The sequence below is a fragment of the Pezoporus occidentalis genome, unplaced genomic scaffold (assembly GCF_034315485.1).
Source record: "Pezoporus occidentalis ecotype Australia unplaced genomic scaffold, CSIRO_AGI_Poc_V1 ctg23, whole genome shotgun sequence".
Classification (NCBI taxonomy): domain Eukaryota; kingdom Metazoa; phylum Chordata; class Aves; order Psittaciformes; family Psittacidae; genus Pezoporus; species Pezoporus occidentalis.
In genome coordinates, this window is record NW_026914180.1 from 805,315 (window position 1) to 833,148 (window position 27,834).

At 40.5% G+C, this 27,834-nt stretch overlaps 1 protein-coding gene across 3 annotated transcripts in view; it reads left to right on the forward strand.

Annotated features, from left to right (window-relative positions):
* CRHR2 (corticotropin releasing hormone receptor 2) overlaps positions 1-27,834 on the forward strand; it is a 151,544-nt gene that overhangs the window by 101,784 nt on the left and 21,926 nt on the right. For all 3 annotated transcript variants that reach the window (XM_062621347.1, XM_062621348.1, XM_062621349.1), the window contains 4 exons: positions 7,197-7,314; positions 11,651-11,804; positions 14,191-14,251; positions 22,092-22,164. In XM_062621347.1, the coding sequence (XP_062477331.1) occupies positions 7,197-7,314; positions 11,651-11,804; positions 14,191-14,251; positions 22,092-22,164 (406 nt within the window). The remainder of the gene's footprint in view (positions 1-7,196; positions 7,315-11,650; positions 11,805-14,190; positions 14,252-22,091; positions 22,165-27,834) is intronic.

The following is a 27,834-nucleotide window of genomic DNA, read 5'->3' on the forward strand; positions in this document are numbered from 1 at the left end:
AATCAGTGAGGCCACCTGTACAGAAATAATTGATAAGATTTTCTGCATTTTCAGATCTCATCATTTCCCAAGTCAAAAGAATGGATTTTCTAATTCTCTGCTTTCTGCATCCAACCACACAATTTAGGTCATTTGATAAAAATAATTAGCAGAATGTCTTTTCTCTACCAGCAGTCAGAAGCTCTTTCTACCCTCTTCTAACACAGGCTGCAGTCACCAGCTGCAGGGTTCTGTTGGTTGGTTTTTTTCCATTTGCTGCTACTGTTCCTGTGGAAGCTGGGTTATGACACCCTGCACACGAAGCAGTTCAGGATGTCAGTGGTGTGATTTTGAGTCAGGGAATGACATTTGGGCTTGAAACATGGTCTGTTCTCAAATCAAATAAAGAGGTCATTATGTGTAATTTCCCACCATACACCTGGCTTTTGATTTAATAATTAGGAAGGCTGACGAGAAGTATGTTTGCTTTCACCTTAATTACTTGTTTGTGTCTAACCTGCTGCAGAGAGCTGAAGCTAGTGCTTTTGTGGAGCACTCTGTGTACTGTGAGTGCTCCCAGATCATCTTATCTGGTTTTGTCCAGCACAGTGACATACTCTGGGACTCTCAACTCACTGGAACGCACACATTTTCCTGTACCATTGTCCCCAAATTTCTGTATATATAAAACATGGTATTTCATAACATAGTCTCTGAAAATATTCTGTCTTTTGCTGCACTCTTCTTTCCAAAGCCTCACATCATTAGCCTTGAAGCAAGTCACTGTACTAATACTTGTGTCTTTGCTGCTGCATGGATCTCCATCCCCTACCTCCACTGGGATAGCAGGCTGAAGGACTGCTAGCACATCGCCACTCAAACACTGGCATGCTGCCTCCAGGCTTCTCTCTGGTGAGCCTTGTTTTATCCCTTTCCCCTTGAAATCTAGTTTAAAGCTCTTTCAATTAGCTTTGTGCTTACTGTTCACAATGAACTCCTGTGCAAAGACCCCTTTGAGACCCTGTCTGTTACCAAAAGTCCTGGTGACATGTAAAGTGACCCATGATCAAAACCCACAAGATTCTGCTGGTGGCACCAGGCTGGGAGCCAGGTATCGATCTTCTGGTTATTCCTGTTTCTTCCCTCATCATTCCCTGCAACTGAAAGGATCTGGGAGAACACTACTTGTGCTCCTGATCCCTTACCCAGTTGTCAGGGACATGAGGACACCTCTGCCAAACTAGGCAGAGTGGCACTGCAGCAGATCTCTTGTGCAACAGTCTGTCAGTGGAAACTCTTGTCTTGTTAGAAGTAGTTGTCTGGAGATTACTCAGTAGCAGGCAAAGCACGGGTACTTAAATCATGAAGAGCCGATAAACCCTTTCACTTACAGAACCAAGATGCTCCCAGTGGAAGTATCTTTCCTCCCTCCAAGTCAGAAACTGAAAGTCCTTCTTTTCTCACCTTTTCAAGGAAATAATTTTCCTTCTGCCCATTCCTATACTGAGTGTAAGATGCGCAGCTTGCATGTGCCTGTCTGACACTACTTGCTGTATTTCAGGGGTCTATTTCAGGCCCTGACCTGCTGTCAGGCACATCCAGAAGTGAAATTGCTGAATGAACTGTGCTACTTAAGGATACACTACCAATCGCTCCTCCCAGTTTGCTCCCACAGCCCATGGGACTAGCAGTTTCCTGCCATCCAGTTCTTGGCTCTTTCTGTCCCTCCTCCCTTTAATTCCCAAGGGACAGGAGGGAATGTAGTTGTTGGAAAATGTGTCCTCATCCAGCCCTTGGGAAGAGACAGACAAGCAGAGAAGAAGAACCAACATCGACAAATGTATTTTGCCCTGACTAACAGCTTATGAGCTCTTCATTCCATCATTTTAGTAGAATACACCATGGCCTGACCCCCATGAACCTAAACCACAAAAGGAGTTCAGTGACTCCTGTGAGAAGTTGGGCCCACCAATAGAGTGATTTAATATGATTTTATGTGCATCATAAATATATGCATCAGGAATATTTTAAATCCCCTGACTGCCAGAAGAAAAGAGGTAAAGGCAAGAAACAACTAAAAGTCTACATCCCCTGTTGCCAATACTGTTTTCCAGACTGTCTTTTACTGACCACCACTGGGGACTGCCTACATGTCTCATTGGTCTGACAGAATATGGAAGTTCTTACATCTTTATGTTGTGGCCTCAATCTTTAAGTCTGTTCTGGCTGAACTGCTACAACCTCTTTTATTATTCCTTCCGTCCTTGGACCCATGCACCAGGGAGGAGTTAGTAGAAGAGTCCAGCCAGGCCCTTGACCAACACTTTAATCTGAAAAAGATCAGTGCAGGAAGCAAATACAGGAAAAGGCTCCTCAAAGGAAGTCCAGAGCTGCATTCCATGGTGTCTTGTGATGTGCAAGCCTTCAGGCTCTCTGGGATGGTGACTTGTGTTGCTGTTCTTGGAAGCTGGGCTGCACTTGCAACATTTCATCCACATCAAGGGGTGTAAAACAAGTAGAAATGTTACCTTACAAGAAGAAGAATATGAAACCTTCTATCATCTGATCTTTTAGTCTAAGGGGCTTCATATGGCTCTGGAACTCACAATGTCTTCCTAGCGATGCTGCAATCATGTCTGAAGTAGCATTTCACCACCCAGTCCCCTCATCTCCCATTTTTGCCTTCTCTCACGACTCTTTGCCCTCTTGAGAAGATAGGTCCCTGCTGACTGCTCTCTCATTTTCCTGATGTTGTCACTGCCACACTGTCCAAATTATGCTATTATCTCCCTACCAAAGTAAGAGTAGCTCATTTCTTAGCTTCTGAGTTCTGAGGGAATGCACTCATGCCAATCACTGTGACTGTAGGAAAGCTCAACTCGCTAACTTAAAATACAGCTCAATGTGTTTCAAATTCTACCTCCTGCCAGTTGCAATGTGATGCGAATTCCTTTTCAGTGCTGTTATTGCTGTTTCTAAAACATAGAATTGCTTATTTCTTCACTCCATAGAGTGAAGGCAATAATTCATCAAGGAGAAAGGAACTGTGGAGTTCATTGTCATAGAAAACTGTTACAAGTTTTCAAAAAGGGACAGGTCATTTTCACAAATAACAGGAGTACTGAAATCTAAATTAAGGCTGATCAATTTAAGCTAGCTTCCACCTAGAGATGAGTGAGTATAACAAGGTTGGCTTTGTCCTTTCACCAAACATTATCTGTGCTGCAGGTCTCCTGTTACTCACTAGCTTTGTCACCCAGTCTGGGACATGTCCTTCATCCACTGTCAACCTCAGACTTCAGGCTCGCTACACAGATAGACTTGATGCCCAGGGTAAGTTCTGAGCCCAGCAGAACAGTCTCATGTGAATAATGCCTGAAATGAAGGGACCCTCATCTCAGTCAGTACCTCTCTAGATGCTTTGCCCTTGCTAAATTACGGTAATAACAGTCACCAGCAATGCCTGTAGATAAGAACAGCTTTCTCAGGTGACTGGCAAGAGATCTTTCCCTTGTTACATCAACTGACTTAGCTGCAGTCCTCCGCTGCTGTGCCCTGCAGCCTCCACACTATATTAATCCTGCTGTTTCTCCCTCTCCGCTATGAACCTGACACAGTTATTTCTCAAGCTTTTCCTGCCCTTGGCTATGAATTGCATTACTGCCACAGTGATTTCTGTGCTAGTAGCACTTAGGAGACAGAAACAAACAGAAACCATGTGCTTTGGGCTCTCTACAAACAAAACCAAGCTCAGAGTCTCCAGTTTAGACTCTTACTAAAAGAAAAGGAAAGGGAAAACAAAGACAAAAAACAATCCACCAACCCCTTCCCCCCTCCAAAAGTTAAAACCATTCTATGCCTGGTGTCACATCACTGCCTGAGCCATTGAGAAACTCTACAGCACTTTCAGACGTGTTTCTCAGCCTGACTATACTCATGTTTCCATTGAAACCCTAACTGCTATTAACACCAGCCGAGTAGCAGCCCAACCATCACAAAAACAAATCCTGCCCCTCACCTGTTTGTGCTGCTTTGCCAGGGCAGCAGTTTGGTGGGGAATGTGGCTAGGGAGAGACTGCAGCCAGGAAAGCAAATGCTTGCTCTACAACTCTATTAGCCCCAAAGATGTGAAGCTTTTTTAGCAGGTGAAAGCATCTACTTACCCTCCATGCCACACACAGAGTGTCTCAGAAAGAGAATGAGGCCATGGTACAAGGTTGCTGGTAGTCAAAGTATGGCTTTTGCTAAAGGTAGTGGAACATGGGAGCCATCCGTCCCTGTTTCGTGCTCAAAGCATCATTTGACAAGGCTTCAGGCTTCATTTTAGTAAATTCCAGCTGCTGATCACATTTATGCTTTAGTTACTTTTATACCAGAAACACATCTTCCATCAGCAGGGAGAATTTTGATCATAATTATCTGTGTAGCCTGGGAGTTCCCAACGCAGACCAAACCTTCTTGCTCTAGGTCCTGAACAAACATCACTAAAAGTTTGTCTCTGTCCCAAGCTTTTTGCAATCCAAATAAAAGCCGGTGGCTAGATGCAGATTGGTGGGCAAAGAAGACAAAATAGTATGAATGAAGTAGTATTATGGAGGGCAAACATCATGTAGCTAGTAGATGCTGAGTTTGTCTTTATATTCCAAGCACAGGATGACTAGGATCTTACTGGAAGGAAAAACTCTTTTTATGAACTGAACCCAAAACATGTTTGTTTGATCTTATTTGCCTCTGTAGCCAGTTCAATGTTCTGCTGTAAATCTTGAGGGAACAAGGTTTCCTCAAGCCAGATTTAGTGATGCTCATACGGGGTGATTAAACTACGTCTAAATGGAGGCATGAAACAAGGATTTTTTTTCCCCACCCTTTTATCTTCTCACTGTTAAGAAATACATTCAGGTAGCAAATGTGCTGGATCCGTTTTGTTGTTAGAGCTCTCAGAAGCAATTAATTTCATGTCAGTAACTAGACTTTGACCTGAATTTCCTCAGTTTCTAGTCCCTTGCCTCCCTGTCCCAGTAGAAGCAGTGTTTCAAACTCCTTTCTTAATCTGCTAATCCGTAACCTAAAAGGAGTGAATAAAACATGTAGATGAAGAGCAGCCACAGGACATTTATGGGCAGTTGATCAGCAGAGAACGGACCTTAATAGCATGTTTCAAAGTCTGTCTAGAGCCAGCTTGGTTCCTGGAGTTCAGCAGGAAAGGCTGTAGGTGTCGGTTGCCTTGTTTCTTTGACAGACTAATCGTGAACCTTTGCCATCTGTTACCAGTGAAATTTTGAAAGTGAGACATGTCTGACATGTTCCCTGGTTGCAAAGGTCACACCGAGAGCAATGCTTTTGGTCTTTGTGGCTTAAATAAAAGGGAATGGATCTGAGCAGTTGAAGATTTGTTTTCCAAATTGATTCCAGTCATGAGTCACTGTGGTTCTGAAAACGAAATGCCAGTTTCACACCTTGAACTGGGGTTGTTAAACACAGAGGCTATTTAGCATTGACTTAGTAGGGTTATATCTCTGAGAATCTTTCTGTAAGTTGCAGTATCTCATATGTGGGAGGTCTTCTGCTTGTTTGTTGGGTTTTTTTTCTGAGTTGCTGTGAAGTGTTTGAGAGATTTGTGAGGCTGAAGGACATAACAGAATTGCTTCTGTCCCTAAGATTGACTAATCAAGTCCTAGGAAAAGGGAAATAAGTGTTTCATCATAGCAAAATAGTGTTTATTGTTAAGAAGGCTGGTTTGATGGGCATGAAAAACACCTGAGGCAACAGTGAAGTCGGTTGCTGGGTTGTACTTTTTGCTGCCACTGGGACAAGCTACAGTCAGTTACAGCTGAGCAGGTTTGAGAACACCATTTTCTATGTTTGCCCCATGTTATTTGACAGCTTAATTTGCAAGGAGACAGACTGATATGGAAAATGCAGAATGCTAACTCAATGATCCCAGAAAACGCACTGGCTGCGTGAACCCCTGTGGAAGTGATTTTAATAACTGGAATGTTTTAGCTGAGAAAAGATCATTTAGTTGAAGACTCTGTAACTGCGAAACTGCAGCTTGGCGTTTGCCTTCTTTTACCATTTCCCAAAGAATGAGAAGACAAATGTTTTTGCTTTAAATGACTGGATCTGCAATGAGTAACTCTCTGTCTGGCTTCACTGAGACTTTGATTGCTGGCATCAGCACCATGCACTGGCTGCCTCCTGGAACTTTTTTCAGCAGCAAGTGCTATGTAAGATATCCCATCTTTTGTTTTAAAGCAGCGTGTCCCAACTTACTGTAGCTCATATTTTACATTGTGTTCTTATTTTACATTGCATCTGAATGGAGGCTGGGAAAGGATCAAAACCGGACACAGATATTTTCTGGTGAAGGAAAATATGCAGCTCTACCTTATTTAAGAAATCTTGGTACAACCAACCAAGCCCTGGACTGAAAACGAGGCAGTCCATGCTCTCCTATTGCATTAATGGGTCTGAAAATTTTGAAGTCCAAACAGGCGAACCTGTTCAAGAGGCTGATCAAATGTAAATTCAGTTTTAGCACTCCAGTGCGGATATTTATTGCCAAATCTCCTTTGTGAACAATGCAACAGACTATACACCAGTCTGATTGTTTAAGGTCTTACCAGTTTTAGTTGTTCTAGGGATGGAGCAGAGAGGAGAAGAAATGATAACCAAGGATGAAATGACCATTTGAATATTTGAGTCTTTACAGTACATCCTGTTTCACTTGATTAAGTATTTTCAATGGGAGCTCCTCATGTTATCAAGAAAAACTGTTTTATGCAGGTTTTTTGCAAAACTTATGCTGTGATTTCTGTAAGAAAGGTATGTAGCGAGGAGAAGCGGCACAGATTTGGGCATTCTTCTGTTGCTGCTTTATATTTATGTCATTTATTTGTGTTGTGAGTACACTGCAAAATCCAAGCTTTGGCTTTGGCACTGGCTGTGCAATTTATCCTGAGAGCCAGAGAATGGGATCAGACCCAGATATGCTTGCCTAGTAAAGACATAACTGCAGACAACCTCAAACACTGTTACTGATGACCCATTGGACCCATGAACCTCCTGTCTCATAGCATAAGGGAAGTTGTGGAAGGGGATAAACCATGAGGAATTTTGCAAATGAACAGAATTAGCTTGTTCATTTTATATAGTCATTAATGTGTATGTGTATATATTGACTATATATGTTGATTTAAATGTATTTCCCTGTTTAGGAGTATCAGATGCCTGCGGAATATTATCCACTGGAACTTGATCACCACATTCATCTTGAGGAATGTGATGTGGTTTCTGCTTCAAATGATAGATCACAACATACATGAAAGCAATGAAGTAAGTGCTTGGAGTAGTATGTCTGGCATGTAGTTTAGGAACTGGCAGGGATGCTGAATTTATTAAACTGATAGAAATATTACAAAGGACACACATCAATATCCTCAGACTGGCTTTCATGTAATTTCAAAAATTAGAAAAAGGGAAGAAAATTAGGCTTAGATTTGCTAAATTTTTATTTATCTCCTCATTACATTGTCTCATACATTAATATATATGTGTACATATATAGAATATATATATCATTACATTAATATATATGTGTGTATATATATTTTATATATATGTATCATTACATTAATATCAAAGGTTGTTTGATTTGGTTTTTTTTTTAATAAAAATCCTGCCCCAAAGCGGGAACTCTTATTTTCATTGTCCATAGATACTTTCCAAATTTATGTACTGTAAGACACAATATTGTTCAAGACACTAAATTTGGTGTTTCTTGAACATTCTTGTCAGATCCTCTTGCAGTGCTGTACACCTGTGTAGTTAAAGCATTAATGCCAGAGGGCAACATCTCCGTTAGCAGAAATAATTGATCTGGCTCTGAGTCAGCTACTTTGATGACAGTGGGCACCCTACTGCCTAGAGTCAGTGGGACTTCTAAGAAAATAAGAAATAGAGCCTGAAACAGTCCAATTTTTGCTGGTTGATATCTTTAAAGGTTTGTTTTTTTTTCACAAAATTCCATTTCCCTTCTTCACTTTTGTGCTGGTCTTGAGGATGAAGTTCTGTGCTATGGACTGCATCCAGCAGCAATCCTTGTCCCTGAAAGGGAGTGCTCATTCCTCCAGAGATTCAAATGCTTCATTCCAGCTCCTGCTGCTTCTTTTGCATTAGCGCTGTTCCTTTTGCTCATCCCTTGGGGAGGACTGAATTCTCAGAGACTGAATTCACAACACTGATGGAGTGCTAACCTAGCTGACAAAAAAAGCAAGGAGGACCTTTCTGATTGCATAGCTATATAAGTCAGCTTTCTGCTGCTTGATTGAGAGAGACAGTTCAAGGGACCAGACAGATATGCTCAATAAAAAAATAGAAGTCTGAAGGGGGCAAGAAGTGGCATGTCTTCTTTGCATGGCATTGAGTATTCTAGGGAAAGTGAGCATGTCACCATACTCTCCCATTTCTCTTACTCTCCGTGTTATTTCTTGTTCACTCAAGTAACTCCCAATTGCAAATGATTGTCTAAGGAAGGACATTGAATCAGTCCCTGTGCAAGTACTCTAATGCCTTTCCCTGTTTCCCAGCAGCCCCAATAATACAAGGGTTTTGGTGTGGATTTAAAGCTTTTTTCTTCTTTATTTTCATGGTGAATAAACCCACATTTCCTTGGCAAGTCATCTTTTTTGATAGTCCGTTGGCAAGGTTTTTTTCTGTTCTTTTTCCCTTGTAATGTTCTTATAGCACAGTATTCTCCTTTTAGGGCTACCTCCTGATAATAACCTTCATGATCAAGAAGAAAGTGCACTACAAGCGTACATGCACATCCATACACACACACACCCCCTTCATGCTGTCTTTGGAAAGCAGGTCGATTAAAGTGCCTAGAGATTATGAGCTGGATCCGTAGCTGATATCAGTCGTGGCTCCACTCGTGTAGGAGCTGGTCCTGCAGAAATTGAAAATCACCCCAGGAGCCAGGATACTCATTCATTTTAATGTTGGCTGGGCACTTGTCATCCTTGGTTAATTTTTCAATTTTGACATCTGAACTTTAATCCCACACTTCAGGAAAACAAATAGAAAAGTCATTAGTACCCAGACAAGGAAGAAGTCTATGCATAACTCTGTATTATTATTCAATCAGATGCTCCTTTGAGAAGATGTAGCTTCTGTTAATTCATTGTTCACTTTGTCTTTCTGACATTTTCAGACCACAGAAGATGGTGGCATATGAGCTTTATTGTTGACAGTTTTATGCTGTGTGATTAACTCTCATGACAATACTGCAAATCTTAATACAATTTTTTACAGTTATTTAAGAAAAATCCCACAGTTAGAGTCAGGCATTCAAATGCCTTTTAAAATGTGACCGTCACAAAGTGCCAAGAAAAATATAAACCTGGAAGTGTAAGGAAAGATCCTCACATGCTTCAATTTTCGTTAACACATTTTTTCTCTGCAGAAGGCTGCAGTCATTTTGGGAAAGTGCTTTATAAAAGATTTGTGATAAATTTGTTATGTTCTTCTTGTGGTTCAAGTCAGAAACAAAGTAACACCACCAAAATCAGTGGGAGAAACATCATTTATGCTAGCTAATGATGTGAACTCTTCTGTGCTGATCAGCAGAGATTAAATAATACAGCTACAGAAGCATCAAGGACTTAATGTAGAAACATTTTGCATGAAGTTATAGTGCTTATAATAATAAATCAAGAAGGGGAATTGCTGAATATGTCTGGAGTAATGGTGGATGCATGTGGGGATCAAGAATCCTTGGTGAAATAAATTAAAAGGTATAAAGTAATGAGTTCTACTAATTTAGTTTATTATTCAATAATAATAAATCCACAATTCCAAATGGAATTGCTCAAAATTCATTTTGTTCTGGTTTCCTACGGAAACACAGAGGGAAATCTCACCACCGTTATGTGTACCTTCCTGTATTTGTCCCAATCCAGTGTCCAGTTCCACTCAGTTCTGACACAGGATCAACAGTCTCAGATATAATTAGTTTTTACAATTCTTGTGAAAATGGGCACTGTGGAGAGGACAAAAACCGTGTAAGTAAGTGTTGCAAATGAGGGAGAGAGGGGAACAAGAGTCTAGACATTATAACAGAGAATTTACACTAGATTGAGGCTGCAGGGAAAGATTTAATTCATGCTTATACCTTCAAAAAATTGAGACTTAGAGTCTTTGAAAAGCCTAGTCTTGCTAGTTTGGGAGTCAGTCAGGAGTGGAGCCAAAATATTTGTTAAGTGTTAGCCAAAACTAGAGGTGGATTTTTTTTTTGATTGTGGCTTTACTTCCCTTTGCTCAAAGCTGAAAAGAGAAAAAAAATAAGTTAAGTTGGTCTAAACAAAATTTTGAAAAACAAATGTTTCATCTTCTTTTTTTTTTGTTTGTTTTAATCCTATCTTAAAGATGAAGCCAAGCTAAATTTCAAATCCTAATGAAATAATACAGAAATGAAAGCTTTAATACATCCGAAAGACTTATTCTGTTTATTTCAGCTCCACAAACAGAAATGATGACAACTTGTGAATGGGCTATCAATTTGTAACTGTGTTTCTTGTCCAGTAAATTCTTAGTCCACAGAATTGTCCTGGGTTTGATAGTGCATCTGCTGCTCTGTTGACTGCCTAGAGATCATCAATACCTCATGCAATTGAAGTCTGAAATAAATTAACTGAGGGTCAAAAGTTTCAAATACTTTAGTAGAGTTAATTAAAAGGCTGGAGAATGGTGAAACCAAAATGGCATCAATGATACCAGCTAACATAGGTAATTAATGTCATGCTTTAGGGAATATGCTGAATGCCTGCTTGGTCAGAAATAAATTTCCCCAGGCTTCTGTGTGTAGCAGTATGGAAATTACCACCAGCAGTTACTTGTGATTTATTGATGCGATGTTACCATCTGCTTCTGTACAGCTATTTGTGTATTCCACAGCTGTGCTCTCACTGCACACAGACATTAGGAGAAAATGCCTTTACTGATATATTGAGCCTCACCAAAAATTCCTTCTGAAGTTACAGCAAAATTCAGAGGTGATGTGTGTAGTGATGTGACTCACAGACTGAAGCACTAATGGCAGGAATAGAGGGGATAAAGCAGCTGATAAAAGCATATCTTTAATTTAAAATATCTTTTTTCTAATTGTTATTGGTGCTCCTTCCCTTCAGTGGAAATGAAGGAAGACTCCGACATTAACTGCTATCTTCTAGTTTCTTTGAATTGCTCAGCAGGTGGGTTATATTGCCCAAGATATGCTTAGACTCTTCCATCATCTCAAGATACAGCCCTAGGTTATGGCTTCACCTCTCTGAGAGATTATCTGTAGTCAAATGGCCTGCCTCCTCCTTTCTAAAAAGCTGCTTCTTAAACTTCTTGCAGACTTCTGGTGTGGAAGTGCCATTGTCTTTACAGTCATGCTTAGGTATAGGAGATCCTGCATGTTGTGGTCAAAGACAAGCCTCAGCAGAGTCACAGACATAGCTGTGAGTTTCTGACCGCACCTAAGATATTGTGATTCCAAGTCACAGGTATAAATCTGCATCCCATGAATGAATTCCACCATTGATTTTTTTAAGAGAATAGCAATGTATAGAATCTTCTGTATGTTCTCACCATGATTTTAAAATATTATATTGTGTTTCCTTTCCAGCCCTGGTGTCGATGTATTACCACTGTCTACAATTATTTTGTGGTGACCAACTTTTTCTGGATGTTTGTGGAAGGCTGCTACTTACACACTGCTATAGTGATGACTTACTCCACAGACAAGCTACGAAAATGGGTCTTTCTCTTCATAGGATGGTGTAAGTGACTTGTGTGTTTGAAATGGTGTTACGTGGTACCTGGCATTGAAGTAATAAAGAAAAGAGCAGCAAGAATAAACTTTAAAAATCCAACTGGGGTGAAATCTGACATTCAGACCTAACTTTCCCAGAACAACATGAGATCAGAGTTAGTTCTTCACTAAGCTAATAGGTTATTGCTGGATTTATCTTCTTCATTTAGGTCCTCAGGCACCTGGTGTTAAAGAAAGAGAGCTCTAAGGGCTCAGCATTTTGTGAATGAAATAGTTCATACCGTGTCCCTTTCATTTTGGTCAGCAAAGCAGTGATCATAGCACAGCATGAGACAGAAAAATACTGTCTGTGCCCTGTGGACCACTCAGTCTCAAGAGACACTTCTAAGTGAGGAGCTGACTAGAAGAGAAGCCTAATTATCTTCCAGTCAAACTTCACAGCTGTCTTTTGGACTGCTGAGCAATTTGTTCCTAGAAAACAGCCTTTAACAAAGTCACGCGTAATCTTTGTACAATCCTTGTGGCTACTCAAAGACAGAAAAATAGCTCATTGCATGCCCTGTAACCAGTTCTACTGTGTTGCCCTGAGCCAGAGCAAAGGCTGCTCCTTTTCCCTAGCTGCATCAACATAACCTGCACCACCCTGCTATCCTGCTGAAAAGGATGTAGGGCTTGCAGTGGATGCAGGCTGAATATAAATCATCAGTGCCTTCTCATCATGAATGCAGTAAAACACATACTGGGCTGCACTAGAACTGTGGCCAGAAGATTGAAAGAAATTACTAGTACTTCCTACTGAGGTTTGGTGAGGCTGCCTTTTGAATAGTGTGGCCAGGTTTGGGTCTGTTAAATCAAAAGGGATGTGTAAAAATGAGATTATCCAGTGGAAGTCTGTCAGTATGATCAAGGATCTAGAGGACATGACCTGTGAAATGAGGCTGAAGGAGCTGAGCTTGTTTAGTCACGCAAAGATTAAGTTCGGGAGGGATCTGTTAGTAGCAATAATGATTTGAAAGATAACTACAAGATGATGGAGCCAAATTCTTCTTGGTAATAGCAGCTCTTATAAGGGACAATGGCCACAAATTGCCGGTTGGGAGGTTCCAATTGGATATTAAGAAAATAGAAGATTTATCAAAAGCTAGTACAACACTGGAACAGATGACTTACGAGCTGTGGAATCTCTGACCCTGGAGGTGTTGAAAATTCAGCAAGGCTAAGCCCTGGCTGAGGTGGGCTGGTGTTGATAGTTCTCCTTTGAGCAGGAGATTGGAGTGGATACATTCAGAGGTCTTTCCAGACATGTCCGTGTTTTGAACTTGGCCGGGAGAGGTTTTGCAAGAAAAGCCCTGGGCGGGCAGCTTTTTTGCTTGAATCTGAGGTCAAACGATACCAGTGAATTTGGCAGTTCTTTTCTGTTGAACGGAGAAACATGGAAAAAAGTCACAAATATTTTCTTTTCTAAAAGCAGAATGCTATTTTGTTCAGAAATGCCCCCTCCTCTCAGAGCTGAGCAGAAGTAATTGAATCGCAGTTCTGAAGGCAGAAATTATTTTAAAACAATGTATGTCATTTAATTCAGAATCATATAGGATGAAAGAGGAGTTGTAGAAGAAAGAAAATGTTTATGTGGGGAATTGATCAAATTTTTTTCCCAATATTTTTCAATTCTCTCACCAAACTCGAAAATGTTGTTCACACAGTACTCACAGACCCCCTGACTGGTTTGGTCCCTAGTATTTTCCCTCCATACCTCTCTCAGAGCCCTCTGGGTTTCTGATGGCTAATTGTAGGAGTGATGTGAGCTGAATATATGTTTCCTCTCGCCTTTTTGGGTGCTTTCTGTCTCTGCTTTGCCTTCCTGTACACAATCCTTTAATCATCATCATTCTCAAATCCTGTTTCATAGGGAAGACTCAACTCAAAAAAATGTTGAACATTTTGAAAATGTGCTTTTTCCAAAGATCCAAATGAGTTTACAAGCTTCTTGCAGCCTGGGACATAAATATCTAACCTCCAAGTAGTCTTTAATGTTTTGCTATAGCAACTGCAAGAAAATCAAAGGGACCACAGTTGCCTTAAAGTCAACCAGAATTGTTCTGATCTCTTACAGAGGTATACATGTGTGTTTCTTAATATTTTTATTAACTGTTCTTACTCTACTAGATGTTGAGATGATCTTTTTTTATTTTTAAGAGGCCTTAGCAATTGTGTTGTCTCAAGGATACCCAGATAAGATCACTTGTATTTAGAGTCTTCACGTGCCTTAACCAAGATTTTCTCACACAAATCTGAAACTACTTTGGTACCATCCATCCATCCATCCATCCATCCATCCATCCATCCATCCATCCATCTATATGTGATTAACTCCTGATTTTTTGCTTCTGCAGGTATTCCTTGCCCAATCATCATTGCCTGGGCCATTGGCAAGCTATATTATGAAAATGAACAGTAAGTGATGTTAACATTTGTGTTTATGTACCTTTCTAAATGGATTAAGAAATGCCTACTGGCTGAACTGGTAATTTAGAAATGAGGCTGATTGATAGGCAAGAGGAAAGGTCAAATCACCTCCATTCAAGCCCAGAACATGTCAAATTTCAGAGTACTACTTGAGTCAACTCCTGAAAATACCTTCCCCAAATATCCTTATCTAAGCCCTGAAGCTATCATTTCATACTGCTATAGATGATTAACAGTCATAGTAATCTCCTTCAATGGGAATTTTGCTTGAATAAGACCTTGATAAAAACTACAGTTGAGCGCTTAAGGATTTAGCCTTCTGGGTATATAGAATTCAGTTGACAGTCTGCCAGGAATAATCTTATGGCTGGAATTTTCACGTTTCTGTTTCTGGCTTTTCCAATTAGAAGCAGTTAGTGCATGACATTGAAAAATATGGGAGATAAACAGGCATCTGTGTTTTGGGAATGTTTCCCTCAAACATCAATACTGGTCAGATGTACTTTCCAAGTATAAGCTTAGCTTCTACTTTTCAACTAGTTAGTGTCTGGATCAATGCCTGTTGTCTGTTACAGCTCTCTCCCCTAATATTAAAAAAAATATCTTTTCTCCATGAACCTGTTTTTCAAATGACCACACTGTTTGTCTGTCTGTATCACATCTGATTAAATGTAAGCATCTACCTTGTAGGTGTCTGCATCTCTACTAGTCTGCTTTGTCTTATAATCAATGATGGTCAGTGAAAACAGTAAATGCAGTCTGGGTGCATTTCGTCTCATCTGGAAGGAGGTGTCCAAAGTAGGTTGGATGGATTAGGCTTACATGCACTATTTCTCCTGACTACAAGGGAGATGGATAGGATGACAGGCTGAGCTTTGAGCATCTGTAGTATAGGCATGAGAGGAATTTTACTCTGCACTATGAAGTTCCTCCTCTCTGACCCCCACAAACTTTTGAACACTTGACCAATCTCTCTTCTCTAGTTTTAATGGTACTTTGAAGGTGATAATCTAATTCCCAGGAGTTATACATGTTGGCAATCAAAGAGGCTTCCCTTCACTGAAGGAAAAGTTTTCCGTGATTCCATCCCTCACTACAGTAATCATGCAGGAGAATTCATACCATAGTTTCAAAAGGACCAGGAAAACTTCAGTTGGAACTTGTTTCAAGGGTGTCCAAGTCAATCAGGCCTGAAACATGACCTCAGATCACCAGATTTTACTGATTTGTGAGCTCACAGACCTTCTTATTTCTGGATGGGTAAAGAATCACAGCATTCTGGGTCTGCTTCATGGTCAGGTTCCATGTAGTTTTTACCTTGCACAAGCCAGGGCAGCATGGCACCTGTCTCGTTCTGCTGAAGAAGGACTTTAGACCTCAAGAAACAGAGCTGAAGGAATTAGCTTAAGCAGCACAAACCAAAATAACTAAAACTTGTGTTTTGAACACTGGAGAGGCAAAACACCACATGCTTTAATAATGGCAATGCACATTAAACATTCCTGTTGTGAATGAGTTCAACACCAAGGTTTGAACACCTGATTTTGGAAGACTGTTCATCAGTCCTAGAAGGAATAATGGAAACTAGGACCCCTGACAGAAACATGCCACAACATAAAATCATAGAATGCTTAGGGCTGGAAAGGACCTTAAGATCATCCTAAGTTCCAACCATCCCTGCCACAGGCAGAGACACCACACACTCTGTGATCACACTGCACACAAGATGGCCAGATGGAGAAATCACTACAGCATCTGTACCTGTGCGTTCTTTCACCACCTTTATACACCTGCAGAGTGAATGTGAAGGGATCTCACCTTGATGTATCATAGAAGAAAAACATGATATGTTTATGTAGGTACATGTGCTACCTCTCACCAGCAAAGGTGTAGCTGGCCCAGACCCTTCACAACAAAAGGAGGGTACAAAATACAGTCATCAGGGCAAGAAAGACAAAATCATCCTATTTCATATGCAGAATATCTAGGCTGTTCATGTTGAATTTCTAGGCTCAGCTCTCGTCCTTGGGTGGATTATCAAATGGAGCTTGTGCTTTTAAATCCGTGTCATGGACAAACTCATGCACTCTTAATTCATACACAAAATTTGCCTAATATGCTTACTGATAAAGGAAGTGCCAGGTTACTCTTGATAAAATCAGACAATTAGACCTGATGTCTTGGGGTGTTTTCACCTTTCTGTCTTTAATGCTGACGTTTGCCTTGGAGTGAAATCTTCACACGCATCCTCGCTGCATATCATAGCTGCTCTAAATGTATTGTGCATTGAGAAAGTCCTTACAGCTTCGGGAGTGCAATTGCTTTGATCTAGCACATGCATCTAGTCAGATAGGCAGAGCTCTTTTAAAAGAAGAGCTAATAGGGGCATTAAGCTGTAAGGCAAAGGCTATAAAATGAATTCTGCTTTTCATACTTGTAGTAATACTTTATGCAAGGGAGACTCGGTAAAATAAATGAACCAAAGCAAACCAAGAAATTAATAATTTGTTGAGGGCCTGTCAGTTGTCATAAATATTCAGTCATCTTCTTGAGCGTTAAAGCATGTAATAAATCAGAGAGCCCCTGCTCACTGACTCCTGGCCTGAGGAAAGGAGCAGATTCTGTTAAACATTCAAACTGAAGCACATGTAGGAATACATTTCTGGTACATGTGTGTGAGATGTTCACGTGTGTGTATTTAATTTACTTAACAGTCTGTTCTCCTCTGAAGTCCATCAGCCATTGAGACAGTTTACACTAAATTTGGGGGCATTTACAGAACACTTTCTCTGTGCTGGGATGATATAGAAATCATGCTTTTAATTTGAATTCTTCAAGAGTGTGCAAATATAGACAAATGAGAGAAAACTGAGCCCTGGCTTTAGAGAAGCAATAGCTCAGGATACTAGAGAACCTCTCATCTGAGGAGAAGCTGAGAGGGTTGTGAGTGTTCAGCCTGGAGAGGAGAAGGCTCAGAATATTCTTATCAATTTTATAAATAGCTTACAGGAGGATATGAAGAGGGTGGAGCCAGACTCTTCTCAGTGGTGCCCAGTGACAGGACAAGAGGTGGAGGCACAAACTGGAACACTTGAAATTCCGTCTGAACATCAAGAAAGACCCTTTTACTGTGAGGGTGGTAGAATGATGGAAGAAGTTGTTGGGAGAACTCTTGGGGTCTCTATCCTTGGAACTGCTCCAAAGCCAGCTGGGCACAGCTCTGAGCAGCCTGCTTCAGGTGACTCTGACTAGGCAATCTCCAGAGGTCCTGCCAACCTCAGCTGTTCCATGAAAACATGCTGTTCTCCCCAGGTAGGCTATCTTAAAGCTCCATTTATCTTGGCCACTGTGGAAATCATGTGTATTCCCCCATGAGGTTAGACCTAGCAAACTGGACACATGCAGAAAACATACACTCTCCTGCACCTTCCAAGACTGTTTGGATATCCCAGTGGACAGCCCAAAAATCTGGACAGAATGGGAAACTCCTTCATCTGAGTATGCATTTCAAGTGTAACTTAAGTTGTTTGGAGGTTGAACTGGGGTTCTAGTTATGTAAGTGACAGTCATTTAAAAACTCAAAATAGTACACAGGAAGAATGTTTAGAAAATGCTTCAACCAGAATCTTAGTATTTTTCATTTTCACAGTATCACAGTATCACAGTATGCTGGAGATTGGAAGGGACCTCAAAAGATCATCTAGTCCAATCCCCCTGCCAGAGCAGGAACACCTAGATAACGTTACACAGGAATGTGTCCAGGCGGGCTTTGAATGTCTCCAGGGAAGGAGACTCCACAACCTCCCTGGGCAGCCTGTTCCAGTGTTCCGTCACCCTCACTGAGAAGAAGTTCCTTCTCAAGTTTAAGTGGAACCTCTTGTGTTCCAGTTTGTACCCATTACCCCTTGTCCTATCATTGTTTGCCACTGAGTAGAGCCTGGCTCCATCCTCGTGACACTCCCCCTTTATGTATTTATAGACACTTATAAGGTCACCCCTCAGTCTCCTCTTCTCTAAACTATAAAGACCCAGCTCCCTCAGTCTTTCCTCATAAGGGAGATGCTCCACTCCCTTAATCATCTTGGTTGCCCTGCGCTGGACTCTCTCCAGCAGCTCCCTGTCCTTCTTGAACTGAGGGGCCCAGAACTGGACACAATATTCCAGATGGGGTCTCACCAGGGCAGAGTAGAGGGGTTTTGTCCTTACTAGAGACCATGTTCTGCATAGTGAGGCAAAATACAGTCAGTACTGGGGCAAATACCCTCCCTGGGTTTTGCAGCTCTTTCACAAAATCTGACAACTCTGAAAAAGCAGTACTGTAACGTCTCAATTGTTAAAAATTATTGTAGTAATTTCATTGATGGACAGTTGGTAAGGGGAAGAACATTAGTAAGATCTAATTAACACTAATGATAAAACCAGTGATGGTTTTTGTATATAAAGAAGTATCCGAGAACCATGAAGAATATTAATTAATGCTTTTCAGTAGGAGTGTTTACATATCTTAATCTAATCAGAACTGTCTTCCTAATTGTCCTCTTCAATATTCATGGCGTGTTTGTTTATTCTTTCAGAGGTAAAAAAAAAGGAAAAAAAAAAAGGTATTTTGCACAGGTTGAATTAAAATTCTGATACACTAAGTAATTTTCAGTGGATTTTGGTTTTAGAGAAATACACAGGGCTGATTTCATTGCAGAAATAATGTCTTCTGTTGGATTTAAAGTATGAGTTAAAATGACAGGCAGAAGATTTTGCAGTGTCTCAACTAAGGTCCTAGACTGATCAGCTAGATTGTAAATATGGACTACAGCTAATCAAATGCAGGCGTCTGTAATGTCAGCGGCAAATATTGGTCCTCCCACCCTTACTCACCTGATTTAAGGGGTCTATTAGAAACATTTAGATTACAATGTAACAGATCTGTTTTATAGCCTAATGAGCTGAACACTGTCCTAGAAAAGCTGCCCTTTTTTCTCCACTAACTACAAAAGGAATCTGGAGCATCCAGGTCCTCAGTAGGTAACTTGTAGAAGTCTGCCTTTGGCCACAACCTTGTTGTTTCACATTGTGTGTTTATACACATGATATTTCACTCAATGCAACCTTGGTCTAATACGGAGCATCAGATAATAAATGCCAGCATTTTGCTCTTCAGTATTGTCTTACAGTTAAACAATATTTGAATTCCAAAGAGCAGTGAGTAGCCTTTGCCTTGGAACATCATGTGTGCTCTCCCAGCTCAGTTCCAAATTCTGTGCTGACATTTTCTAAGACACTGACACATGCCTCGGTCTGCTTCTTATTAGTCCCTCTGATAGATTCCTCTGCTAGAACAGCCAGCTTCCCAGAAACTTCTAATAGCTCTTGGTTCTCTGCATTTCAGGCACTATATAACAGTTCTCCCAAAATGCCCTTCAAAAGCCTCTCTCAAATGTACATCCTGCAAGTTCTGGAGAGCTGTGTTTCCTGCTTTGGCACATCCTGTAACTCATTCATCTTCATATCTTTCCATCTGCATAACAAAAAAAAAAACAAAAAATCAGTTTCATTCATTTAAGGCTGCCCTCAGAATTCTTCTTCGATGATAACTTGGCTGGAGGAAGTACTTTATTCCGTCTTGCCCTCATCATGAAATTTTGGAAGATTAGTTGCAAAACTGCCAATTTACACTAATTTGCTGTCAGTGCACCAGGGAATACAGACATGTCTATATTCATAAAATATTCAAAGCTCTCTCATTCATTTGGAATTTAAAAGATGTAGAAATTGAACCAAGAAAAGGCAAACAACTGTGTGATACTGAGTTGTGTTCCTAAATGCTTGCTGCATATCTCAACATTTCCATATAGTCAGTGCAGTAAGAGCATTTTGCAATGGGCAAACAGCTTCTTTTTGGTTTTAGCAAGCAACCTTGGAGGAAGGCGTTATGTGATTCAAAAGAATTCCACATGAACCATAGCTTTCCTTATCTCAGTTTATTTGCCTTGAACTCATGTGGTCATGTCTTACAGACTGCAACCTCTTTGAGGCAATATGTATTATTTCTTGCATGCTTGTAAAACTGCAAATCTGCACCTGTCTCCATGGTCTCCTTGGTGCAGGAATTACCCTTGGTTTCATGTCTCCAATGCCACTAAGCTTGTCTTTTGTCACAAGGTGAACACAGGGAAAGCATAACTTTTCCTATGTAGACTTGTTATGTGGTATCCACACAAGGGAAAAAAACTCTCAGATCCTTGAACTCCAAATTCCACTTCCTACAGGATCTGCAGCTCAGCTACATAAACCTTAAGGCATTATGATAGCAAAATTGTATCTGCTTGGTGAAACCAGGATCCAGGCCATGTGGCTATGCCTCTTATATTCAATTAGCTGTGCCTGGAATTGTTACTGAGGCTGGAGTCCAAATAGCATGGAGTAGTTCCATACATATTATTAAACCCTCTTGGCCTCCAAATCAGGGTAGCTGCAGTATGTGGACCATTGGGAATGTCCTCTGGCTCATGCTAGCTCCAGATTTGTTCTCCAGGAATAGTTTTAGAGTTGGCTATTGCTTGGCCTGGGCCAAAAATGCACCAAGGAAAAATACAGTAGTTTGAATGATTGAGTTCAGACCTGAGGCCAGTTTCTGATTCATTTACTGACATAAGAAGGTTGGGGCTGTTCAGCCTGGAGAAGAGAAGGCTGCATGGAGACCTCAAGCAGCCTTCCAGTATCTGAAGGGGGCCTATAGGATGCTGGGGAGGGACTCTTCATTAGGGACTGTAGTGATAGGACAAGGGGCAAAACTTAAACAGGGGGAGTTTAGATTGGATATAAGGAGGAAATTCTTTCTTGTTAGGGTGGTGAGGCACTGGAAGGGGTTGCCCAGGGAGGTTGTGAATGCTCCATCCCTGTCGATGTTCAAGACCAGGTTGAACGGAGCCTTGGATGAGATGGTTTAGTGTGAGGTGTCCCTGCCCATGGCAGGGGGGTTGGAATTAGATGACCTTAAGGTCCTTTCCAACCCTAACTATTCTATGGTTCTTAGTATGACTTATTACTCTCAGTTAAGAGAATGAAGTGAACAACAGAATGGGTTGCTGCAATATCATAGGTTTAGTCTGTTGTATTACACAGCTGGGAGAAAAACACCTGTCATTAGTGGAAGTGAAAGCCAAGCCAGCACTTGTGACACATCCAGGCTCTGCTAGTTTGAGGGCTTTCAGTTTACCTGTGGTTTCACTTCACCTGAGTTGATTTCCCTTTGGTGATGTTGGATCTGGTTTTTGCTAGCTTCAGATGATGTCTCTGTACTATATGCTGGATTTGGTAGTCACCAGCTTGGTTCAAAGCCAAGCCAGTACCTTATTTAGACAGCATTTCCATGCAACTTGAGACATATTTGCTTTAGGTAACAGCCCTTAATTTGTGGAATTGAAGTGTCTCTGGGCACTGCAATAAATAACAGATTTCTTTTTTCTTTACAAAGAATATTTCTTTCATCCCTTTTTCAGACCCAGCAGGACACATCTTCTGCATCTTTTTTTCAGCAGGTTCTCACATTTCTTGGAAATATTTATATGGGCAGTAGCAAAAAAACATAGAGGAACATGAATGGTCTAATGGGAGGGGAAAATCAGGGCCAGGTCTGTGTCCAAACTAAATGTGGCTTTGTAGCAAAAAACTCAGTCACTTGCTGATTGTGTATATGACTAAATAACTTGGGAAATAAGGGAACATTTCCCTACAGTGCCCTTGAGATTACAATCTAAAAGAAGTGCATTCCCCTTTATAAATTATTTTCTTACTTGCTTGTTTTTGGTTTGTGTTTTTTTTTTCCTTCCAGATGCTGGTTTGGAAAAGAACCAGGGAAATATATCGACTACATATATCAAGGGCCAGTGATTCTTGTTCTTCTGGTAAGCATGTGTGTGGGTGGAAGCATGCTGCCATCTTCCATTGAGGGGAAATTTGATAGGCATCTGTTATGTTCCACGTCTACTTTTATGTAAAATAAGATACAAACAAGGTCAAACGTCTTCAGCTGTTCTCTGAAGTTGCCACTGCAGCTAACGTTGCAAGTCAGAATTACAGTGATCTAGTTTTGACTGTTTCCTTGACCTCAGGGCATTCTTTCCTTCTCCATCTGTAATGCTCTTTGCCTTCGTACAATGTTCTGAGATGTGGCAAGGAAAAATGTTCAAAACCAGAAGGTACATACAGTGTCCGCTCATCCACTTGAGGCTCTTGAGAACTAGGGCAATTCCATCACGCACAGATTAGGAAAATGTAGTCATTATGGTAAGGAATTGCATCTCCTTGTACAGGTGTTTCCATCTTCTACATCCCCGTCATTGCTGTATATTTGCTTGTTAGCTTTCCTGTTGTTAAGTTTCACTTTCAGTGCCGCCTACAGTTAACAGGCTGTTTATCTGTTTACCCAACACTGTCTCCTGTGCCAGCAAAGAGTAGGCAGAGGAAGAAGGAAGCTCCTTCATAAACAATTTTGGACCATCAACTAAAGCACAGTGATGCTTTCTCAGAAAATACTCGGTGTGGATGGAAAAGATCAATGCTATTAGAAAGGACAATGCTGAAAAAGCTTATTCTATTCTTCCACTCCTTTGCCATAAAAGCTACCTAGAAAGAAGGCAAATATCTTAACAGAGAATTCACAGGGCTCACTGGGGTCGCCTTTCAGGGAACCAGTGCCACTCCAGCACTCAAATGCTCCAGAATAGGCAGCCACTGCCAGCTTTTTCAAAGCCTTGTGCTCTCACCTTGTCAATGCTGTGCCTTTCATGTGATTCAACATGAAAAAAACCTTCTCTGTTGCCTAGGAAGCTAGCTACTAATCTGAATTTTCCTAACCTGAAATCATGAGTTAATTTCTGTAATCATTAAGATGAAGCAAACAGGCAATATTGTGAGTAGCTGAAAAGAGAAAAAATGTAGTAGGAGTCTGGTTTTGTCTAAAAACTCTTTTTTTTTTTATTTTATAAGGAGAGAAATACAATTGGTGTGCACAATATAATTGTGTGTCACCGAGGGAGACATCCCAAACCCACAAACAGCCTCACAGTAAATTGTCTCACTGATACAGAGACTAACTCACAAAGGAATCCTATTTAGACAACACAAGGTAGAAGGCTTGCGATGCCTGCAGCATTTAGATTTCAAATCATTCCCTCGAAGTCTGTGAATCTATTGTAACGCCTTTAGTCAACAAGATCTGTAAAGGCCTTGGGTAGCATCTCTGGCAGATACCACAGGCACCTTAGAGACCTGAAAATAGCTTTGTTCTCCCAAGAACTGCACTTTATAGACCCCAAAGAGGCATAGAAAATAGAGGTATGGTTGGAGGCTGCCTCTTTATATACAGGTCTACATCTAATTTAGAGCAGCCTTGAGACCCCTCTAGGCTGAGCCAGTAACTTTGTGGGCCTGAACTGACATTCTGTATTGAACCTTTCTACACTGGCCTGCGCTTGAGCCCTAATTAAAACACTAATGAGATGTCAACAGTAATTGCATTGTGGGTTGGAAAGCAGCTGATACAATTTTGAAAAGTAACATAAGGACAAGCCCTTCCTTCCCTCTCCTTATGGTTACTCGCATCAAAAAGCACTGCTGGGAGAGGAAAGGAGGTTTCTGGAAATATAGTCTAAAAGGCAAATCTGAAAATTCCTCTTACAATACACTCCTGATTGCTAGAATATGCCCTCCCCCCCCCCCTTTTCTTTTCAAACTAGAAGTTGAGTCTTGTGTTTATAATTAACATATATAATTCCACACTGTGTTAAAGCAACTTGACAAGGTCATTTTTTGATCCTTATGCAAATGAAATCAAATCGTATGTAATGACTCAAGCATCACATATTATTAAAGGAGTTACTGACCCGTTCAAGGGTGCCATGAGAAATGCTGGATTAAGAGCACTGAAGTTTGATGATCTGACATGTACTCCAGGCAACACAGTCAAACACAGTCAGTTCCTCTGCCTCACACACATGGGGACAAAATGCTGCTTTCCTCTTCCCTCCAGTGAACAATGGTCACCAGAAATGGAACACACAAAGATTTCACAAATCATACAAGTCTGTGACCACTTTCAGTCACAGCTATTGAGTTGGATTTGAACAGATGAAGATAAAAATTTTTAATTGAAGTTTATGTTTTATGAAAGAAAAAACATAGCAATTCTAAGAGAGAATTATCCCTCTGTACTGGGAGCTCACACTAAAAACTCCATCAAATTACAGTCCCTATCCACATGTGACCACTTAACCCATGGCAGTTAAAATAGGTTTCATCCACTTTACTTAACTAAGAGCCAAGTTTCTAGCATACAGCTCAGCTGAGTTTTGTTTACTTGTTTGACAAAGGTAGCGTCATTATGTGTTTGAGAGCATCATTGTACCAGCCAGTGGCAATATGATTTGAGTCTTCTTGTTGGTAAAATTCTTAGTTCCAGAGGGATGAAACCTGCTTCTAAAGATGCCAAGTCTCTTTAAAAGATATGAGGATTCTGTCAAAAATTATTTCCACTCGTTTTGATTTCTCATTTTATTGCCTCTATGCATTGAACAGCTGCAGCAGAAGACAGCATAACACCAGGAGTTCTAAGGTCATGCAGGAGTTCTAAGCCTCACTGGGAAAAAAAGATTGGCCCAAAATAAGCCTTTTGATCATGACAGTAGTCCTCAAGTCTATCTTTAAATCATATTATTTCTGTTATATCTAAGGGAACAAAAACTTTGAACAATGCAGTAGAGAGATTTCTTTGATTGCTTTCCTACTTGTCTTTAGAATAAACCTGAATGCTGACATAGGCCGAATACAAGAAACAATTTCTGAGACAATTTCAGAGGCAAAGGAAGCTGGGCATAAACGCTGATATGCTGATCCTAAGCAGTGAGTAAGAAACTTGTATATTGACAAAAAACTGTGAGGAAGAAAATGTAGGTAACCATCCTTCTTTCCTTCATTTCTGAATGGATTTTGGCTTGAACATATTCCAGGAGAGATCTAACCATTCAGTACATTCGATGCTTTGCAGTTCAATAACACTATAAAGATACACTCTGCTAGATATCTTCTCTTGAAATTAGTGATTTTTTTTAATTCTGGTGTCTTTCCTCAGAGTGGCATAACCAAGTTTTAATCATACATCCCTCTCGGAACTTAAAGAAGGAGCAGAGGGTTGGAAATACATGTCAGAGAACTGAACTTCAGCCTGATTTTATTAAGAAAATTCTTATGTGCAATTCTAAATACAATCTCTGTCAAAGAACTGGTGAACCATTAAAACAGCAAGATCAGAGGACAAACAACAGGGGCACCAATAGACACCAGAAGCAGCTACTGTTGTGAAGTAGACTGCTCTGCAATATTTCACAGAGCTAAAACCAAATTAAAATTTCTGTTATTCAAACAGGCAGGTCAAATATTTGGGTTTTTTTTTCAAACCTTTCTTCCATTTTTAATAGATTTTTTCCCTTGTGCTTGAGAACTGAATAATTTTATAACTTCTGCTTTTTGAGTCCTATTGAAAATAATTCACCACAATCAATTAACTACTGGTGTAAGTGGGTATATGAGCTGATAGGAAGACCTGGAGATCACTTCTATCTCTTTCCTTCATCAGCTGTTTACTTTTGAACAAGGTAGATTGCTGCTCTAGGTCTTAGTTTCCCCAGCTATAAAGCAAGCTTAATGATACTTATCTTCCTTTGTAAAACGCTTTGAGATCTCTGGATGGTAAGTGCTGTAGAAGAGTTAAGTGTTCTTATGAGTTGGGCTCTTCCTTGTTCCCTTGTGGAATTTTTCTCAGGAGACAACTGACGTGTACTGAAGTCTTTATGATGTGCTAATCATTAACAACATACCATTTTTGTGGTGTCAAGATCAAAGCTTGCCCCAGTACTCAAGGTGTGACCACGCAAATCAATTTTTATAGCAGAATCCTGTTCTCTGTTTTATTTTCTTTCACTTTCTCAGCAAATCCAAATATTTTTGTTTCCTTTCTTGGATCATCTCATTTCCTCATGACTTGAACCTGCCCTGCCTGTGAAACTGCCAGGTGGGCTGTTCACAGCAGCCTGCCCGTGTTTTAGGGTCTCATGTCATCTTGGTAATTTTCAATGTGCTGGTTGCGTGGTGGATGACTTGGTTATTGAGGGACTATTTCTCTCTCCAGGCAAGAACTCTCTGCATGCTATTTTTGCAAGGGGTAGTTTTTCTGGTGTTGCAGCATTCAGTGTGTTCCTGGCTTCAGGTGAAATAATTGGAGAGAAGCCCTATTGAGTCACATGTGACTAGAGACCCCATGGTAGTTGATTTTACTGGGGAGTTACCTGCAGTGTGTTTCTTTAACAAAGCTTTTTGAATACAAGGTGTTTCAGGAGAGACAGAAAGACCAGCACAGTGGTAAGAGGGGGGGTATAAGACTGGAAAAGAGGCTGAGGACATGCTCATGCATGATACAGGGTTCTAGTGAGGAAATGGTGCGATCCCAGCTAGGACTGGGGTTGTGTTTGGACTTGAGTTTAGGTGACAGTGTGGGCAAAGAAGGGCCTGTGTGCTGATGTGTAACACACACATTAGGTAAGGAGGATGTGTGTTCATTTACCACTTCCTCCCTTCCTCACCAAAACACACCATCCCATGCAATCTTCAGGATGGGTATAGTCCTGCTGTGCTTGCCTGAAGCATTAGACTCTTCCATAGTCTCCTTAATCATGACCATCCGCCACATTATGCCTCGCTCTTCTTAATCGTAACTTGTTATTCCTGATCAGATCGTATTTTCCACCACTTTGCTATATGCCAAAATGAGTCACTGCGGTGCCTGTAATTCTTGAAAGGAAAAATTTTATGATAAAAGGCCCTGTTTGAGTGTATGTCAGGACAGTATGATAGAAAAATTAAAACAAGGCATTGATAAACTGACTATTCATTTGAGGTCAGGGTGATGGTATATAATGCTCCAGCTAAAATGACTGCTCTGATGCCAATTTGAGTTACTTGATCCTGGGGTGGATTTTATCATGTTGCATAAAAATGAGAAGTCTAAACAGAATGATATTTACATTTCCTGGGAGTAAAGAGGAGCAAACATTCTCGGAAACACAGAAGTACAAGCTTTCTGTGAAGCATAGAACAGAAAGCCCAGCAGAAATGAGCAAAATAAATGCTAATTGCTCATTAAACTCTCAAAAGAGATGAAGAAGAGCTTAATTACTTCCCATTTAAATTCCTGAGCTTAAGGAAAACCCTAAAGAAGCCTTCACATTCATCGTTCCCTCTTTTACACATCTTGGAATACTTTGGCTATTTCATCTCTCTAAGAGAGATATATTTCCTCCTAACTGGAGTTTGGATTTTATGACAGAAAATTTTTATGACCTAAATCTTTCACTGAAAAGTTTCTTTTGGTTCAAAAGAGCTTCTGGGTTTGTATGTTCAGATTATAATTGATGAGTGCCAAAACAGATGGTTCAAATGCTTTTTGGATCACTGGCTTATAGCTCCATTTTGGCGCTCTGAATTTTAATCTCAATTTAGAAATGGAAACACTAAAATTCCAA